Source organism: Pleuronectes platessa, chromosome 3 (genome assembly GCF_947347685.1).
Source record: "Pleuronectes platessa chromosome 3, fPlePla1.1, whole genome shotgun sequence".
Classification (NCBI taxonomy): Eukaryota; Metazoa; Chordata; class Actinopteri; order Pleuronectiformes; family Pleuronectidae; genus Pleuronectes; species Pleuronectes platessa.
In genome coordinates this window covers 13,215,903-13,236,461 of record NC_070628.1, presented here as the reverse complement: position 1 = coordinate 13,236,461, position 20,559 = coordinate 13,215,903, and the positions used below count along the sequence as shown (strand labels likewise).

General features: G+C 43.2%; 1 protein-coding gene across 2 annotated transcripts; it reads left to right on the top strand.

Moving 5' to 3' along the window:
* Positions 1-2,255: 2,255 nt before the first annotated feature.
* On the top strand, positions 2,256-19,255 carry si:dkey-117m1.4 (uncharacterized). 2 transcript variants are annotated; one of them, XM_053418993.1, is made up of 9 exons: positions 2,256-2,389; positions 9,324-9,418; positions 9,849-9,930; positions 10,169-10,517; positions 11,370-11,444; positions 11,927-13,053; positions 13,419-14,248; positions 14,524-14,757; positions 17,370-19,255. In XM_053418993.1, the coding sequence occupies exons 1-9, from the start codon at positions 2,295-2,297 to the stop codon at positions 17,621-17,623; spliced, it is 3,141 nt and encodes a 1,046-aa protein (XP_053274968.1). In that variant the 5' UTR covers positions 2,256-2,294; the 3' UTR covers positions 17,624-19,255. The 2 variants fall into 2 exon arrangements, with proteins under 2 accessions (XP_053274968.1, XP_053274967.1); XM_053418992.1 differs by having other exon boundaries at positions 14,524-14,772.
* Positions 19,256-20,559: the final 1,304 nt, after the last annotated feature.

Below are 20,559 nucleotides of genomic sequence, written 5' to 3'. Positions count from 1 at the left end.
TCAACATCATGGCTCTTCATCACAGAGACCACATTAACAGCGTCAAACAAAACATCTGATGATTCATTCTTCCTATATCTTAAAAAAGATCCATCAGTTTGGTTTTAGGAATATTGTGGGAGGACAAATGTGCTCAGTGATGTAATTTTGAAGACTGTTACACTGTCAGACTCCAGTCTATCAAACTGCATCTGTAGAAAATATTAATAGGATGTTAGATACATGCAAAAATGTTTGCTCCAGGACAAACAACAAATTCAAAGTCTGATCAGTTTTAATATTATTTTGTTTCAATGGGGGAAGAAATATTTGTGTTAGCTCGACACAACAAAGCTATTAATAATAATAATACATTTTATTCATGGAAGCCTTTCATGTACAAATAATACAAATACAACAGATAAAACAATATAAACAGACCAAACATGATACAAATAATAATATTAACTGTGATTACTCATGAATATAATGTGACAACTTTGACAGTTGCGACCCATAACACTGTAGGGATGATAATAATATGACAATATCAATATATACTCAATATTTTTCAGATACCAAGTATTAGTAGCACATTTTATATGGTAAATAATGTTATCTAAGAAAATAATGTTTAAATAGAAATTAATATTTCAGTCAACATGAATCAAATACACAAACGTCACGAGTCTTCTGATCCTCTGATTTGACATTTGTGTGATTGTGCATGTTGTGCTGTGTGAGGTGATGCACTTGTTTGAACTTGTTCTCTAAAAATACAGTGCCACGACAAATTATGATCTCATTGAAAATGAAGCGTCCCTCTTGAGTTATACAGGAACAAATCAATCTTGCAGTATTCTGTATCAGAGTTTTTCCTATTATTAGTGTTCTTGTGCACAGTGTAACTCTCATTTATTATTAAGATCCAACTGATTTTCATCCTGACAATTTAGTCCAGAAATCACGAGGCTTGCAAAATAGAATAAGTGTAAAAAAAGGAAAAGATGAAAGAAAGTGCAGAATCAGTGTTAGTGTTAATCTGCTTTCCTCACTGAATACAAATTAATTAGCAAAGTCCAAGCACATTACAATGTAATGCACTCTTTTTTTACAAACCATCTACACCAAGTTTATTTGCAAAAAGGGCCAGACTCTTTTGCATAAAAACTATTAACTAACAATACCACACAAAACAATAACTATAGAATGATCTACCAATATATTTCTTAGTTTTTTTAAATCAGGGTTTGATAAAGTCGTCTTTACAGTATATATATATGTATATATAAACTGATTTATTCCTCCAGTATTGCTTTGCCTCCCTAAAATCAATATTTTCCTGAAAAATGTATGCTATTTTTAAAAAATTCGAATAATATGGCAATTAAGAATATAAGATGATACATCTCAGGTGCATTAAAGTTAGCAAAGGTGCCAATCACTGAATGAATAAATATTAGACAATAGACAAAAATAAATCCAACAGGTGCCAATTTGCTGACAGAAGTTTATCAAACCACAGGTCGTAATTTGCCATTGTAATTAATATGTTGGATACAAAACTAGTTCATAATGATACATTTTTGAATTCTTGCAAAAATTGTAATTCAATGTCCAGATTATCAAATAGATTAATCCACAGATTAATTGACAACCATCGTTCATCATCGCAATCTTCTACCAGGTCATTCATATTTGTTTCTCAAGAGTTTGGCTGAGAAGAAACCACCGTGTGAACAGTATGAATCGTACTGATGTGGACATCCCGCACACAGCAGTGTGGTACCAACCTGTTGATACAGTAAGGTCATGTATATATTTGTGTTTGTATTCATGTTTTAAAGAAACAGAAACACCCAGCTTCATTCTCCTCTGCTTAAAGACAAACTTCGCGTAACTGCTTTTCTTTGCCTCCATTTTTATTTCATTAATTTCTTCTCTGCGCGAGCTGATCACTCTTCTTGGAGACGATCTACTTTTTTCATCTGCTTGGTGAGCGCGTCCATTTCACTGCAGGGGGGGGGGGCACCACCATAACTTGAATTAACAGTGCCCCGCTGCCTGGATGTTAAAGTGGCTTCCGTCAAGCACGATGTTTTTAATAACACGTCCCTTCGTCTTCCTCTGACCGAGAAGACACGGCAGCGAACGGGGTGGACTGTTCCACTGCCCGTGGAGCTCGGCGCACCCCTCCGCCGCGACGCGGTGGAAGCGGCCGGAATAACCTTGGTGTGAGCCAGTCGAGCGGCTGGAGAGCGGAGCGAGAGGCTGAACGCTGCGGCGGCGCAACATCAGCAAACGCTGGCGTGAACATGGCGGAGACCGTACGCTCGCTCTTCGACTACCGGGACCCGCACAGGCTGGACAGCGACGGGGAGGGAGTGAAACCGGCACCGCCGCTTCGGGGGTGAGACAGTCAATGAAGCACGACCGTTTATCTATACTATGAAAGTGTGTTTTCCTCCGCTGACAGTTAGACTCGGGTGGGTGTGTGCGCGCGTGAGGGTGTTTTTGATGGAGCTAAAGTTGTAACCGTGCGTTTTCTGACAAGTTCGTGACAGAGTGAAAAGTCCGCGTGAGACGAGCGGTGTGACAAAGTCTCTGGTGCGTCTCGTGCTGCCTGGCTTTTATTGTCTTTACGTTAATTCCACCTTATAAAGCGGCTCCGGAGAGGTGTATGAGCGCGTGAACGAGTTCGAGATGTGTACTTGTGCGCGCGCGTATTCGTATGTCTGTATGTGTTAGTGCGTGTCTGTTACACTGTATTCGCCCATTGGACGTGTGTTTTGATTGACAGGGTAAAGGACATTTGAAGAAATACACATAATGTTTACAGGAAGAAAAACGTCGTGTAGCTTGAATCGACACTTTTTCACATGACTGAGACAAGATGGAGTTCAGTATGAATCTGTTGTACCAGTAAATAACAAAAAGTTATTTATAAGTACATAACTTATAATTCAACTGTTCAGTTTCACAAAGTTATAATAATGTTGAAACTAATATGCGTCAGTGTGTGTGGTGTATGTGCGCGCGAGTGTGCGTCTGTAATTGCGCGAGGACGCTTGTGTGTGGTTGTGTGAGAGAGAGACACACACACACGCACACACTCATACACACACAGGCAGGGGGAGAGAGCGTGAGAGAGAAAGGAGCAGCTCTGTGTGTGTGTGTGTGTGTGTGTGTGTGTGTGTGTGAGAGAGAGAGGGAGGGAGGAGGAGTGGTGTGTGTCTGTGTGTGTGAGTGAGAGGGAGGGAGGAGGGGTTGTGTGTGAGTGAGTGAATGTGTTCATGTGTGGGTGTGCGTGTGTCTGTGTGTGTTTGTGTGAGCGTGTGATTATACGTGTGTTTGTGTGTGTGTGTGTGTGTGCGCTTCAATGTGTGTTTCTATTTGTGTGTGTGTGTGTTTGTGTGTGTGTGCGCTTCAATGTGTGTTTCTATTCGTGTGTGTGTGTCTGTGTACTTCTGTGTGTGTGTGTGTGTGTGCTAGAGCAGAGGAAGGAGGAGGGAGTGTGTGTGTTTGAGGGATGGGAGGGGGAGAGTGTGTGCGTGACAGAGACAGACACAGTGTGTGTGTGTATGTGTGTGTGTGTGTGTGTGAGAGAGAGAGATGGGGAGAGGGAGGGGGAGCACAGTGTGTAAGGAGTGTGTGACAAAGAACAGTGTGTGTGTGTGTGTGTGTGTAGTATTGAGTGAGTGAGTGAGTGAGCGAGTGAGTTAGTGAGTGAGTGAGTTGGTGTGTGTGTGAGAGAGAATGAGAGAGTGTGTGTGTGGGGAAGACAGGGTGTGTTTGAGAGAAGAGAAAATGTGTTTTTCAGAGAGTGTTGCACGCACACATGCCTGTTACTGTCTGTAAGTGTGTGTGTGTGTGCAAATGTACAAGTGAGAGAGGGTGAAATAGAGAAACTAATTGTGTGTGTGGTAAGAGTGGGGTATAAAGGTGTGTTTACTGTGTGGCAGAATAGAGACAGACAGAGAGAAAGGATTGTGAGAGACTGTGAAGGACATGCATGTGTGTGTGTACGTGAGAAGGAGCATATAAAAAGTGTGTGTGTGTGTATACGTGTATGTGTATATGTGAGACATGGAGATAGAAGGGAAGTGTGTTCGAGGCACAGGGAAGGGGAGGGGAGAGTGTGTTTGCGCATATGTGTGTGTTAGGAGAGTGGGGGAGGGAATGAGTGTTTGTTTGTGTGTGTGTGTGTCTGAGAGAGAGATAGAGAGAGAGATGGGAGATGTGTGTGTGAGCATGAAGGATCGTGTTTATGTGTAACCAAGAAGTGTTTGGGTTTCAGTGTGTGTGTTTTTTTGTAAGGATAATGATAATAACTAGTATGATTGGTAAAGATAAAGTGTGTGTGTGTGTGATGATTTGCATTATATTAATTGTGTGTGTGCGTTGCTCTAGAAGTGAACACATGATTCTTGAGGTGTGAGAGATGGTTTTGTAGAAACAATGCAGAAAGTGTTGAGGGAAAGTGTGTGTGTGTCCGTCTTTAAGAAACTGAGAGGTGTGTGTGTGTGTGTGAGACCAAGAGGGATGGGAAGGTTTTGTGTGCTTCTGAGTGAGTAGCAGAGTGTGTGTGTGTGTGTGTGTGTCTCAAAGAGAAGAGAGAGCAAGAGAAGATGGAGGGTGTGTGTTGCAGAGAGAGAGAGAGCACAGAGCGAGTGAGTGAGTGTGTGTATGTGTTTAAGAAAAGGAGAGAGAGGAAAAGCGAAGGGAGGGTGTGTGACAGAGGGTGAGGATGTGTGTGTGTGTGCGCGCGTGCATGCGTATAGACTAGCGTGTGTGCAAGCTTTTGAAACAGAAGGGGAGGGTGAGTGTGTGTGTGCGTGTGACTTGGAAACTGAAAAAGAAGGCTTGGTAGCTAGTGCATATGCTGTGTGTGTGTGTGTGTGTGTGTGTGTGTTTGTTCAGGAAGGAGAGGTGTGTGTGTGTGTGTGTGTGTGTGAGTGTGTGTGTGTGTGTGTGTGTTTGTTCTGCAGTCAGTAAGAAAGGGAGGGGTGTGTGTCAAGGGGGAGACAGACACAAGGTTTGTGTGTGTGTGTGTGTGTGTGTGTGTGTGTGTGACTCCTAGACAAGGGCAGTGTGTTTGTGTGTGTCATGCAGAGAGAAGGAGAGAGTGTTTATGCATCTACTTTGTTTATGAAAGAGGAAAGGACAGTTTGTATGTGTGTGTGTGTTGTGTTGTGTTGTGTTGTGTGTACGCATCCTCCAAAGAAATGTATGTTATTGTGTATGTGCACTATGGTAGATGTGAGGGGGGGGGGGGGGGGGGGGGTGTTTCTTACTGTTTTATTATTGAGGATTCTCTCTGTGTGTGTGTGTGTGTGTGTGTGTGTTTGCGTGCTTAGAGAGAGAGAGAGATGAAGGATGGAGTGTACAAGAGTCTTATGGGTGAGTTTGTACATGTGTGTGTGTGAGTGGTGTTTGTGTGTGATACAAACGTATGTGTGAGCACTTGAAACAGTTGCGTGACAGGAGGTTGTGTGTTTGTCCGTAAGCACTCTAATTGTTTGTCTGTGACTGAGAAAGAAGTGTGTGTGAGGAGAGAATATGTTGTATCAGATATGCATGACTCTGAGAATCTGTAATGTGCAGATTGTATGTGTGCTTGCTTTTCTTTTGTGTGTGTGTCAGAGAGAGGAAAAGTGTGTGTGTCAGACATGGAACATGAGACTGTTGGTTTGGTTATTTGAGAGAGAGAGGCAGAAAGAAACTGAGCACAGGGGAGAGAGAGAGCGAAAGAGAGAGAGAGAGAGAGAGAGAGAGAGAGAGTGTGTGTGTGTGCTTGAGTGAGCTTTCCTATGTGTGTATGTGCGCATGTGAGCTTTAGAGAGAGGGGGAGGGGTGTGTGTGTGCGTGCATGTGAGCTTGGCTAGAGAGAGGATATTTGTGTGTACTCTGTGTGTGTTTGTGTGTGTATGTGTGTGTGTGTGTGTGTGTGTGTGTGAGTGGTTGAGTGTGCTTGCATGCCTGTAAGCCTGAAAGGGAGGGGTGTGTGTGTACGTGTGTTTATGTGTGTGTGTGTGTGTGTGTGTGTGTGTGTGTGTGTGTGTGTGTGTGTGTGTGTGTGTGTGTGTGTGTGTGTGTGTGTGTGTGTGTGTGTGTGTGTGTGTGTGTGTGTGTGTGTGTGTGTGTGTGTATGTGTGGCGGTTTGTGTGCCTGTGTGTATGTGTGTGTTTGTGAATGCATGTGGGCCAGAGAGGGGGAGGGTTGTGTGTGTGTGTGTATGTGTGTGTGTGTGTGATCGCTGTGTGTGTCTGTATTTCTGCTCACGCACATGTGAGTCTTGAGTATGGACTTGTTTGTGTATTTGTGCATACATGTGGGTTGGCGGGAGGGGGCTGTGTGTGTGTGCGTGTGTGTGAGTGCTGGCGTGAAGAAGGGAGAGAAGAATGAGAGAATCGATCTGGAGGGTGAGACAAAATGTGACAGAAATGGAGGGAGAGATTGAGGGTCAGCTCACTGAGGGAGCGAGGTGAGACAGATTTGGTTGGCAACAAAGTGCTCAGAAACTCACTGAACCAGAACTGAACACACACAGACACACACACACACACTCACTCACTCAGAAAACCCAAAATAATCCAGCAAAATATAAACTCTGAGGAAAACTATGTTTTTCTGGGAAAAGTCCTTGACCTGTGGAGAGGGCGTGCAGCTCAGGACTGTTAGTTCAGCCTGTCTGTGTAATGTTTGTGAGCGTGCACAACTGTGGCAGATAACTGAACCTCTAATGATCTGACTTAAAGAATATCACTGGAACTGTATTGTGAAGATATGACCACATCCTGTTGTAGCTCAACAAAATAAAAGATTCAACCATACTGTGCGTGAAAGCTACAGCTTTTGTGTTGCACATGTGACAAGTTGGGTCTGAAAGTGAATTCTCTTTGACATGAGCTTGATTTGTCAGAATCATGTGACCTCTTTGTCAGCTTGTTGGGTTTTTACAGAGCTTTGCTTTTCATGTCTTAATCAGTACAGAGAGTTTACCCAGTTGTCGAAATCAGACATTGACTATAATGTCCAAATAATTGCGTCTGGTCATTATCCAGACTTTCATATATGAACAAGGCAGGAGGAGATACTACAACTACAGGAAAATCCGTTAAGGGAGGAGGCAGGAAGTATAAATTCCGCTGTGGAAATCATGTTTTTGTTTACAGCGCCAAGCATCGAACCTGACGCCAGTTCTTATCACCAAGAGCACTCGAATCCAGTTGTCTTTCTAAGTTGACAATTTCGTCAACATCTAATATGAATATGGCGTCTCTTTTTCAGCTATTTTGATTCTTCTTTTATTATTCTCAGTTTTGCGTCTGTCGTGTGTTAGAAACTTCAGCAACTCGCTCACGGTGAATTCTTTGGGCAGTATACTGCTGTATTCCGACATGGGCTCACTCGGACATTCTCAGGAGTTTCACACAGCCTCTCTGATGTTTCGTTGAGTGAGTGTCTGAGGGTAAGTTAAGTTTGACATTGAATTGTGGCTGCATGAGACTTACTGAAAGGCTCGTAAGCAGACATTGACTCAAGATAGGTTAAGTATACAGCCCTCTGTTTGACAATACAGATCTGAAACTGCTATGATTTTTACAGTACAGTCCAGCATACTCATCAATAACAACAGTGCGTTGGGACACACAAGTGTTGTTGCGTATTGTGGTTGCTGTTCATAATCAGTGTGTTATCATTGTGGTTGAGCTCTTTGTTGTCTAGTCTTGTGATTTTGACAGTACTGTGAATAACAGCTTGATGTACGTCTTAGTTAGTTGTCAGCGCTTAGGAAATGTTCTTTTTTGAAGTAGACATCTTCTCACACGTTACCAGTTATTTGAACACTGGAGCTTTATCACAGTTTCTTAGTTATCGTCATGTTGGATTATATTTTCAATGCCAAGGTTTGTTTGGTCAGTTGAGGAGAAAAGCGTCTCGTGAGGAAATTTTTTACACACGTGAGCATAAATGCAGGTGCACACTCTTTGTGCACACTCGCTTAAACACACACAGACATGCGTGCTTGGTATCACGAGTCCAGATGGGAGTAGAGTGGATCAATACAAAGAGAGTGGGTCTGGTTGATATCTCTGCTGAATGAGTATCTCCCCCTTCTCTCTTTCTGTTTTCTCTCCGTCTGTCTTTCTTTTTTTTCCTCAATTTTTCTTGCTCTGTCTGTTTTCTGCTGCTTCACTTTATTTCTCCTTTTCCTTGTTTTTTTCTTCTTCCCTTTTCTTTCTTCTCTGTTGTTTGGTTTTTTCTCTCGTCTGCATGCAAGCAAACACACACAAGCACACACACACACACACGCGCGCGCGCACACAACCACACCACACAGACAGTAATGAACACTTCAAAATCCAAAGCACGATCTTCCTATGGCCTAGTTTTAAGAGCCTCCAATGTCATGTGAGTAAAAAATAGACTGACGAAAACAATATTGAGATCTGTGGTAGCAGAAGGAGCCCAGAATCGGCAGAAGCAGGATCTGCATGGCTCGTTCTGAGCGTGGTGGTTTTGGCATGGATTTAGTCTGAAGAAGATAATCTTGCTTGCTATCCATTCTGGGCTCACACAGGTGGCGGTGTTCGAGCTCTCTGGGGTAATGGCACACTCCCGTAGTGGTGATCCAGGGGTCAAAGCACTCGGCTAGTAACACTAACTAGACAGCAGAATTGTGCAATGGTCAGTGTGGTTATTATATGGAGGCTACTTTTTACACAATCATATCAAGATAGAGTCAGTGTTGATCTGTTTAAATACTGTTTAAAACAGATTTAGTTGGTTGTGTGTCTCCTCCTTGAACCTTTAAGTGATGAAACTGTTGACGTTCACAGGGAAGTTTTCTATGAGAAACCTTACACTACTCGAACTTCTGACCTCTCGGGTCTTGATTTATTTTACATCTTCAAGTAATTGAATTCATAATATGCAGTGTCAACCATTCAAATGCTACCAAGCTCTATTTATATAGTCGAGGTTGTTTTATTTTCATTCAGACAGTTTTTGTTAGTGTGTGTGTGTGTCAAGCTGTGGACACAGATAATTTGAGATTTAAAAAAGTGATATAATGATTACATGTCTTCGGAGGGTTATACATTTACTCTACACAGTAAAGAGCGTTTTAGATATTTATTGTCTCACTACTGTGTCTTTGTCAGTGTTTTTTTTATTTGTTGATATTTTGTTTGCTTATATGTGAGGTTTAAACTCAGTTTGTATTGACACATTAGGTGGCCATCAGCTTATTGATTACTCTCTGACCTAATTGATGTGAAGTTTGGTCAGCAGACCAATTGATTAAATGATAATTGTGTGTCTGTGTGTATTTTCTGCAGGCGCGGCTGTGGAAGGAAACGGAAAGGGACACCTGTAAAAGTCTTTGTTACACACACGGAGGAGGAGAGCGTGCCTGAACACAGCTTCAGCCCAGGTGTGTGTTTGTGTGTGTTTCATCGGCAAGGCATATTCTTACTGTCATCAACTGTGAGTGTGTGTGTTTGTGTGTGTGAGATTGTCATGGGGGTGGAGCATGTACAAGTGAGTATGACCTACTTCTGTGCATGCATGCGTGTGAGGGTGTGAGTGTGTGAGAGAGTGTATGTTTGTGCTTGCTTACATATGTGCTGCGATGTGTACCTGTGTATGTGCTTCAGGAGATCGGGTGATGACCTTTGTGTGTGTGTGTGTGTGTGTGTGTGTGTGTGTGTGTGTTTGTGTGTGTGTGTGTGTGTGTGTGTGTGTGTGTGTGTGTGTGTGTGTGTGTGTGTGTGTGTGTGTGTGTGTGTGTGTGTGTGTGTGTGTGTGTGTGTGTGTTACACTTACATGTAATCATGTTATACTGACTGTTCCTGTGCTCTCAGGTGATCGTAAGGACGCAGCAGAGAATAAACGGTCGACACTGGATGGACACTTTTACAACACAGAGTCTGTGCCCCACAACTGGTGAGTAGACATGTAGTTATATATTGCTGTGCATAGAATATTGTTTTTTTTGTGTATGTGTGTGTAAAGGTTATAAAAAGTTACATAGTTATCAGAGGTCTGTTTAAACGCTGCTTGTTGTGCCCAGTTTTTTCAGTACTTTTTTCAAAAACCAATCCTTAGTTTAGTCAGTAACACAACAGAAAATTGTCGAAATATGTTGGAATCTGATGAATCCTGAACCCTCTTTATCTCCCAGTGGTCCATCAGAGCAGGCTCATGAGAGAGACTCCACTGGATCCAAGATCAGCTCCTGCTCGGCCTCCACACCAGCTTCCTCAGCCCCAAACCCAACACCGCTCCCCGCTCCTGCCCCCGCCACGGCAGCCTCGGCTCAGGCCCCGTCTCTGACTCCCGCGTCCACTGCTCCGGCAGCTCCAACAGCCTCGGCCCCAACGGCTAGCTCCTTCCCTCCCTCCCCGAACTGCCGAATCCGAGAGGTCCACTGTGGCAGCCAGGTGCGGCTGGTTGTTATCGCAATCCGGGACATCACCAAGGGGGAGGAAATCACTGTGGACTACAGTTTGACCGAATGGGGAGAGAACCTGGTCAGTATCTATAAATTATTTATTCACTGTCAAATTATTCTGTTAAGTTTCCTTGTATAATTTTTCTTACCTGTACTAAACTTAAATTCTACCTCATCTCTGATAGCTTCATCAAGTCAAGGCAAAGACATGATATTACTCCTCAATTTTCCTCAAGCCCCCATCCTGTAAAGGCTTCAGACCATATGTGTACTCACCGTGTTGATCAGCTTCACACACACACACAAACACACACAGAAACACACACACTACACAAACACAGCTAAGCAAGGCATGGGGTTACCATGGTGATGGCTCAGCTCCAGGTCTCTCTCTCTCTCTCTCTCTCTCTCTCTTTCTCTCTCTCTCTCTCTCTACCTATAGTGCTTCAGCAACAGTAACCATGGTTATTACATGACATCTGTTCTTTTAATGGATCTCATTAGATCAGATCAATTTACTCAAAAATTATTAAGAAATTCAGAATCTGTTTAAAGAAATTGAATTGACAAAATGTTTAAATTGACATCAGAGGTTTATGTGGGACCAGGGTTGTTTGTACTTCCTCTAAACCCTAATATTGGCTGATTGATTTATTATATTCATTCATTATAGTCATTGTATTTCGACCTGATAGATGCCCCTCCCCTCCCCTCATTTCTGACTGATGAGATGTTGACAATGTAACAAAGCAATATCTCTTTCTGCTATTGTTTGGCGTGTAAGTGTGAGATTTTGAGTCCTAATCAACCTGTGCTCACGACCAACCGCGGTGGGTTGTCCTCCCGCTCACTGAGTGATGGCTTGGCTGATTGTGATGGCAAACATGAGGATGTGCCAGATGTTGTAATGCGACTGCTCTGTGTCCTGCAGGGTTTCCGTGGTACCGTGTCTCCAGTGCAACACGAGTGTAACTCTGACACCGAGAATAACAACAATATCAAAAAGGTAAGAGAGAAAGATAACACTTGTCAACCGGATTTAATGTTAAACCCATTGTTGTAAACAGCAATCTCATGATCCTAAATTGTTCCCCTTAAATGTTAGCTGGCAAACTTAATATGCTAGCATTCCCAAACTTTCTAAATATTTATAGTTAGAGAAATTTACAGCATAAAGGCAAATATTACTTACAGGGGCTATAATCAGTAGCGTTTCTGTCATATATATTTTGAGGCAGGGCACAACTCAAACAAAATTATTGCAGAAACTGCTACAGTATGTCAATTACGTGACACTGCAGAGACGTATAGCAGGAAGTGAAGTTATGGGGCAACACCAAGCTGTTGTGGTAGAAAAATAACTTTCAGAGAGAGAAAGTTTGATAAGGTCGATTTTTGCTACTTTTTCATATCAACTCCAGCCATTGGTTAACCCAAAGTTTAGCTTTTTCTAATAGCAATTGATGATCTTTTCTCCATCACTTCCAGGAGGATGAGCCCCTCTCTCTGTCAGCTCAGCAGCGTCAACAACAGCAGGACTACGTCACCCCCTCTTGGTCCCTATCTCCCTCCTCCTCCCCCATATCCCACTCTGATGCCAGTGACTCAGATGCCGGGGATGAGGACAACGCCAGCCCTCGTGGACGTGCACTACGTCGCCGCAAGAAACGGCGCGGCACCCCTTCGAAGAAAAAGACCCCCAATCGGATGCCACCCGGGCGCCCTTCACCAGTCTCCCCTGCCAGTGTTCCGCATCACAACAGGCCAGCCCCTTTATCCCATCCTCCGGCGCAATCCTCCCCACCATGCTCGTCTTTCTCGTCTCCAGTTAAGCCTGTGTTCAAAGCCCCGGCTCCACTCGGTGCCAACAGCACAAGCATCATCAACACAAGTGTCCCTAGAGGAGGAGTGTCTATAGACTCCATGCGCCAAACCTGTGAGTACTGTGGCCGCCACTTTCGCTCCCTGGGACGCCACTTAGACAAACACCACGCACACCAACCAGAAGTGTGCTCGGCCCTTGTTGAGCGCTACACACAGATGCCGCGCCTGCATGCACACAACACAAACCTTACCACAACTCACTTACACACTCAGCAGCACTCAAGGTCGTCACAGGTCGCGATACAGAGCCGCAGCTCAGATCTTCCTCAGAGTGGCGTCCAGGACCTCTCCATGTCTCCACCCACCCTCACAGCAGCCAACCAATCCCCAACCTCCTCTGGAAGGACCTCCACCCCACCAGTGCTGACTCCTCCACGAGGACAGAATGCAGTACCAGTGTCTGTTCTTAAGAGGAGCCCGGCCCCTGTGGCTGTGATGCAGCCAAGGAAGGGAGCAATGAGGAGGTTTAAGAATGAACCACAGGTGGAGGATGAAGAGGATGAGGATGAAGAAGATGTGGAGGTTGTGGAGGTAACGAGGCCCAAAGAGGAGGACGATGTAGAGGTGCTGTGTCCTCAGTCCTACAGCAGCAAGTTGGCCAAAGAGATGGAGCCACCAAAAGAGGAGGAAGAAGTGGAAGAGGAGGAAGAAGAGGAAGAGGAGGAGGAGAATGGAGTGATGGAGGTGGACGATGAGAGTGGTGCCGAGGATAAAGATAAGGACTTGCTGAGGTAAGCTGTTCTTTGACTGCTTTGTGAGCACATTTATGAGATTGTGAGTGTGAGTTAAACATATGGAGCCAGCTTGGGGGAAACTTTTGATAAAAAATTATAATTTGTACTTCCTTTTGCATCTGTCTCACCCTATTTTTGTAGCATCATATAATTATTTAAAATCAAACAGATCAAAGATCACAATCATAAATTTAGAAGTTTCTTAGGCTGACCAATGATATCGTCCTGGCCCTGTTGTAACATGCCAACTGCTATGATAATGAACAAACAGCTCATGAGGTTTTTCAAATGTAATTAAAATGAATATGAACTATTAAAACTAATCGATATGCTAATCGTCAACTCTCTCTCTCTGTTTTCAGTGGCTCGGGGCGTCACCACTTGCTGCCCCTGCTCTCGTCCTTGTCCTCTCTGGTCCTCTACCTTCGTCGTCTCCAGCACTCTGCCTTCTTGTCCTTGTCTCGGCAGCTGCAGTCAGCCGAGGCCTGGCGTCTTCTCTGCCACTCTAGTCTGGCTCTCCTAATCCTGTACAACCGACGACGTGAGTGCGAGGTCTCCAAACTGTCCATTGCAGAATATCGTGCTCGCATCACTCCCCAGTGCCCCGTTCCCGTCCCACCTGGTGCCCCTCCGGCTCTCACCCCATTGGAGGCCTCTCTGTCCCCCTTTGAACGCCTTGTGCTTCCTCATCTCCCTAGAGTTGGAGTTCAGGGTAAACGTGGGCGAGTCCAGCCTCTTATCCTCCCCCCTCACTGTGAGCCATGTCTGGAGCTCTTATTGCAGACACGACAGGATGTAGGAGTCGACCCGGCAAATCCGTATGTGTTTGCCAGGCCCTACCACTCCCCCGCCACACCACTGCGAGGAACTGATCTCCTTCGCAGCCTGGCCCGCTCTAGCGGTACACGCAATCCCCGTGCCCTGACTCAGACAAGGGTTCGCCGCCAGGTGGCGATCCTGACCCAGCTGTTGCTTCTGGGTGAAGGAGAGGAGCCTGGGCAGCCAGGAGGCAGCGCTGTGGAGAGGCTGGAGCACTTCCTCGAGAGGGAGTACCATGTGACACAGAGCTGTGCCGGAATTGGCCAAGACCCAGGCCTGATGGGCAGAGTGGGTCGAGTCGTGCTTTGTGGAGAGAGAGATGGAGTCCTGTTCAGAGGAATGAGTCTGAACCACATCTGCCTGGAACTAGATGGTGAGTTGGATGAGGAACGAATGAGTGGGACAGATGTTTTATTTTGTCGTCCAAGCCAAGCTGTATCTTCCTTTTCTCTGTGTCAAACAAACTCTTGCTGGAAAAGGATAATAACTTCTCTTCCAGTCTGTGTGTTTGTTTTTTGAATGGAGTTTTATTGAAAACATGTAAATTGGTAACAGATGAGACTAATGAAGTTCTTCTCTTGCTTTCCACTCCTTTCTTACCTCCTCTTTCCCGGCAACCCCCCTCCCTCCCTCCCTCCCTCGGTCCAGTTATGTCAGGGAACTCTGCAGACTCATACTCAGAGGGAGAGTCTGATGGGGAGACGGTAAAGGAGAAGCCAGAGGTACCCTCCCCGGCTCCTGCTCCGACTCCTACACCTACCCTGCTCTATGTAAGGAAGGGCAAGAACAATGGACGGGTTGGACGACCAAAGAAGCTCAAGAACGCCCAGCCAGCCCCTCCGCCTCCACCGGCTCAACCTATAAACCGCAGGAGAGGCTCAGGTCAGCTCACATCAGGTTTGTTTAGGTTTTACAACTGAAGCGCAAAAGGACAACCTAAGAAAATGAGACAAAGGGTGTTTTCACACCTGAGGGTCTGAGACTAGGTTCATTTTTTTAATACAGTGTTTACATTTTATCCAATTAGATTTGCTTTCACATTGCACTTTAGGGAGCTGACTCAAGCATATTGCAGGGGCTCCTTCCACCTATACTATTGATTTGTTTGTAGACGGGTATCTGATGGTGTCATGGTTCAGTTCGATCCGGGCTGAGACCACCTTTCTTGGCTGTAAAAACGTTGGTCCATTGGTCTGAGGCACCTTTCACAAATGTAGGTCCAAACTAGAAAGTCTGGACAAAAAGGTAGGTGTGAGATCCCCAAAAAGCAGTAATAAGTAGTACTAATCGTGGTTGTCTTGAGTGTCTGAGTGTGTGTTTGTCCATACAAGCTGGCATTCATATCAATGGAGATAGAGGAGAAGATTCATGATAACGAAGGTGGTTCAACTGCTCTGAGTCCGTATTTGAGGGTGAAACATAAAAGTAGATGTTTGTCTCAGCAAGAAATGTTCACTGGTCAAACTGTGGGAAATAAACACTGCTGAACACATACAACAGACTCAAAAAGTAGGTTCATGTCTAGGATGTCACCGATTCAATCAAATTTCACTTGTAAAGCACATATTCACAAATCCCAATTGCTTAACAAGGTGTGACATCCTCTGTCCTTAATCCTTTAAAAAGAGTTAGGACTAACTAGCAAAAAAAAATTAAATGTGATGACTTCATTCAGTCATGATAGCTGATAGGAGACTGATATACTAATGTTACTGTCTCAGTCAGGATCGTCTGCTTCCAATGAAAAACAATAAACCTATGTGAATATTTTAGATACAATTATTTACATTTTTTATTTGTAAATCAGTTTAAAAAAAAGCACAGCATTTAAATGAAACGAGTAAAGCTAGTGACTTGATTGAAAATGACCTAGATCTGATTGTAAGTGGCCTTCATCTTCATCAGTCAGTGAAGTGTGCTGCAGCAGTGTAATTTAAACATCTAAGGAAACTCTTTAAATACTACTGCTAGTTGTGCTTGCTTGTTTTCTGAGCAGGGGGCTGAGGGCACATTAAACTCAACGTGCACGGTTGACATGGCTGCCGAATCCATGAAGCATATTTGGAAAATATTCTGCCTTCAAGCGAAAGGTGTGAATTAGTTTTTAAACCATTTGAAGTCACAATATGTCCCCTGCTGAAGTATTGTTGACTGTAGTTTAAACCCCTGAGAACCTAGTTACAATATCATGCAAATTTATGAGGGGGATTTATGGAATGTGTAAAAAAATCTAGAAGGCTAAATCATAATCAGTTATCCAATGAGAGCTAGTAACACAGATGGCCTTGCTTCCTCCACAGAAAGATTCAAGGTTTAAGGACCCAACAAAAAAACATATCTATCATAAAATATAATTTTAAACAGTTTGTTAAACACTACAGAACCTTTATGAAATAATTGTAAAAATGTAATGTCAAACATTCTAACATGCTTCATTTATATCCCTTGGATGTAAGCTTCCTATTTTGCTATCTAAGAAAGTATCTTGCACAGGAAGAAGTATATCAATAAATGTAAACAAACAACAATGTGACTTACACTATTACAAATATTGGATTTAATTTGCGTCTATAAAAACTAGGTCAAATTTCACGATTGACAGCTGAGGCCGCGTGATTGATTAGGCACGTGTATCGAAAGGACCTTGTTACTTTCTTTCTCATTTTTCAAGAACATTCACCTGGATTTCATTTTGGGAGCCAAGGGTCAAAGGTCAAGGTCATGGTGGCCTCACAAAGTATGTTTATGATCATTTAAGATAAGCTTCAGGGAATTACTTGAAATTCGGTACAAACATTCACTTTGACTTAAAGATGAACACAGGCACAATTTTTGTGCCTGAAGGTCAAAGGTGACCTCACGTCCCTGTGCATGTGATATATTAGGACTGAGGCATATAACCTCAGTGCAGTAATTCTACTTTTTACTCAACATGAAAACTTTTCAACTTACTAGGTTGGAAGTCTATTTGCATCTTTGTGTTGACTTTGTATGTAATCTCACCGTAGGAAACTTGAGATATATGTTGGGTTCGGAACGCACCGGTAATCTATTGCCTAGCAATTTAAATGTCAGATGTTTTTCTTTTGATTGAATTCAGTGAGCGCCCCTCACCTATGTGTTCTCTAATTAATCAAGTCCCAGAGGCTCAAAGTTTATTCTTAGCCTTGATAACAACTGAAGAGACACTCATCTAGTTGCTGGAGCTTTTCATCATATCAGCTGATCTTTATCAGCAGACAGAGAATAAACTTGAATGAACCTTAGTTTTTTTTTTGCTAAGTATTAGCCATGTTTCTACTGTTCCCTGCATACTTTCAGCATTTTCAGGGACCTGTGCACATTTGCGAGTTTGATCCTCAAGAGCTGTGAGTTTTGACGGCTCCGTGTTTGTGGTTTAATGTGTTTACAGGGTGTGTGGTGGCAGAGGTGTCTCAGAAGCTGTTTGCAGACGTGTAATCTCTAACTCCTTTTCGTCTCTTCTATTTTTGTAGGGAAGCGAGGTGTCCTAAAGCGTCCCTGGTCAGAGGCAGAGCGCGCAGCCGTCGAGGAGCACCTGACCCGAAACATCACCGAGCTCCGAGTCCCCGCAAAGGCTGACTGTGAGCGCTGCCTGCAGCAGTGCCCCCTGCTGGTCAGCAACCACCGCGACTGGCGTGCCATCAAATTCTACTGCCACAACCGCATTCAGCTGCTGAAGAAGAACCAGCGGCGTGACAGCGACCCTCAGCCCCTCACCGTCTGCTGAGAGGGGGGACTTCCGAGCGAGGGAGGGAGGGAGGGGGGAGGGGGCTAGACGAGCTGATCAGAACAGATTCTCAAATGGTACCCTGCTGCCCAGGAAATGCACTAATTTTGAGAGGACGGTCATGAATTTCACTCTACCTTCCTGCTAGCGTGGTTTGTGTTTTTAAACATGGTTTCCAATTTGACTCCTGATGGCATTTTTATTCCTCAGCCAAACAAGAACAGAAATTCCGGTTTCCGCTGCTCTACTTTAAGGTCTTAAAGTTGACACTGACAATGACAATGAGTTTTTAGGGTGCTCCTGTCTTCAGGGTTACAGTTCAAGTCTTGTCAAAAGCAGTGCACGTGGACGGGTGCCGTTTGAGACATGCCTATGGGTACTTCAGTGACCACGGCACTGACCGCAGCCTGTGTTGTGTTGTGTTGTGAATGTTTTTTTTTTTCTCCTTCCGAAATGGACACACTAAACTGAAATGTAAACAAGGGAGGAGACTGAGCCCTACAGTGTTGTTATATGAACGTCGTGAAGTAGCATTAGTGTTTTATGCACTTGGAGACGTCAACAGGACAAATGGCCTTAGTCTGGGCTACACTTTTCCTTAATAGTGGCTTTATATAATAAGAATAGGCCTAACTAATGCTAACTTAGAAGAATAGCCCGATCTTTCCTGAAACAAGCTAGTTTTCATACAGTTGACGCCGCTATTCTGATATTATGGTTTCATTATATCTGGACTTCAAGGTACTAGGTGATGAATGAGTTACTCTTTTGCAGTTACAATGAAGTCTGTTCGTTTTTATTTACCAAAACATAACCCGATAGTAGGTTTTTTGAGTTGTGGATTCATCGCAAAGAAAATTAAATGGCATCAGAATGTTGTGAAGTTACTGTTGAATACCTAAGATGTTTAGTTCAACCACAAAGTCCAAGAAACTTTCTCTATGAACTGTCCTTGTCCTTTTCCCCCATTTCCCCCAGATGAACAGTGTGTTCATATTTCCTATTGTTTGTTGTTTTTTCTGCCTGTTGCACATTTGTTATTCAGAGAAGTAAAAAAAAGGCCAATAAGCTGGATACCACTTTGTATGCGGGGAAGATATTCCCGAGGTAATGTTTCAGAGTTTCTTAAAAAATAAGTGGGCATTTATCATAGAAGTGATCGTTCTGTGTTGCCACATTTGTTTCGTCGTCTGTGTCGACTTTTCCAACGGCTAGAGCTCATCCTGTACTTTTTCCCGGCCACACTACACGGTTTGCAGCTCGACCAGATTTTTTGGTTTCTCTTCAGCGTTTCTGGAAATCTGCGTCCATCGGACTTAAACCTCCACGAAACCTCAAGACAGATACTTGAAGTTATTTAAACCTTTTTGCAGAATCTTTATGTTCCTTCTTGCTCTAGCCTTGCCAGTTACATTGTACATAACAAATATAGTATCATTATGCTAACTGGTTGTTTGTGCTAGACTATATGTAGCTTTTTTTCTTTTTTCTTTTTCTGAGTTATTGTATCTGTACATAAGCCTATTTGTAAATACTCCTCAGAGAAACAAAGAAAAAACACAATGTATGACATGCCTTGGTTATTGTGTTATGTTTTTTCTTTTTTATAAGTCTTATAAAAATTGAAAGCTCTATGTTTTGTGCTGTGTTTTTTTTAATTATAGTTAAAAGCTTATTTTTTGATGAAAATAATAGTGTTTTAAATGTTAAGAACTTTATTTGCTGGGAACTGTGTCATACAAATCAGTAGTTATGGCTTTGTATCCCACATGCAGTTCTGCTTTAGAACCACTAGATGGGAGTGTTGGTTCATACAGCATGTACAGTTTGGAGAGATCAGTGTGAAAAAGTACTACGCTAATAAAAATCAGCGACGGCAGCACAGGGCAGATTTGTCATTGTTCTGTAAAACTTTTCAAATGCCACAAAATAATCTCCCGTTTTCAAAACCTGTTATCAATCACGCAATATGATCTGAAGATATAAAGACAGGATCTCTTAAAATACAGACTTGATTTAACTATGAAATGGTATCGGGAACAATACGTATAGTCTGTCAGTCACTACAAGTCACAACACAAAATGACCAATGAGAAAACACAACGGCAAATATGAAAACAAAAATACAAAACACAAAATTTTAAACACAGTGGCAAATAAATACCACAACAAATGTGAAAACACAACAAATCATGTCACTACAAGCCTTGTAGATAGCAGGTACCCACCGTTTCCATTAGAAGTTATTGCTGTTGTTTTTTCTTATTTGCAGTTTTAATTAGTGATATGTTGTCGCTTTCTCTTATTTCTCTTAACGCTAGGTAACGAGGGGAAAACAGACGTAAACTCAACATTATTGTTGAATGTGTTTGGGATCAAACTCTGAGAACTGTCAGCGCTCTAGCTATAGACGGTGTCATCCTTTCATCGTAAGAGTTTTGTAGATGGGAACACAATCAGAAGGTTTTGAAGAGAGTCCTGTCATTCTCCTCATTAGATGTTGGGGATCCACACTCTAGTGTTTATAGTTTTAGCTACTGAGAGATTTCATTGTCACAAACGAATTGTTGTTTTTCACTGTGTCCAGTAGATGGTGGTAAAGGAACACTGTGGGCCGTCCTCTCATCATAATCTATCATAGTTCAAATTGTATTTAAGCAATTCAGAGTGTATATCGATTGACATTCCCCCGATTGGCCGCACAAATAACGGGCTGAGTTGTACCTTTCACAGAACTTGACATTTTGAAGAAGATTCTTAATGCATCACACTGAGAAGTTGAGGTAATTTTACTTCAGAAATAAATAAATAAAGCAATCACAGAGGAGGACCGGTGAACAAAGAGCAGCAGACCAGTTATGTGTTTAAGCTTTCAGAGATTGGGATTTAAAAGTAGCTGCACTTCAAACAGGAAACACACTGGGAGCGTGTGTGGG

Excerpts from the sequence above, each read along its gene's own strand:
- si:dkey-117m1.4 (XM_053418992.1), top strand. The coding sequence starts at position 2,295 with ATGGCGGAGACCGTACGCTCGCTCTTCGACTACCGGGACCCGCACAGG. Across the intron at positions 9,419-9,848 it reads TGAACACAGCTTCAGCCCAG|GTGATCGTAAGGACGCAGCA; the intron begins GTGTGTGTTTGT and ends CTGTGCTCTCAG. Across the intron at positions 11,445-11,926 it reads ATAACAACAATATCAAAAAG|GAGGATGAGCCCCTCTCTCT; the intron begins GTAAGAGAGAAA and ends CATCACTTCCAG.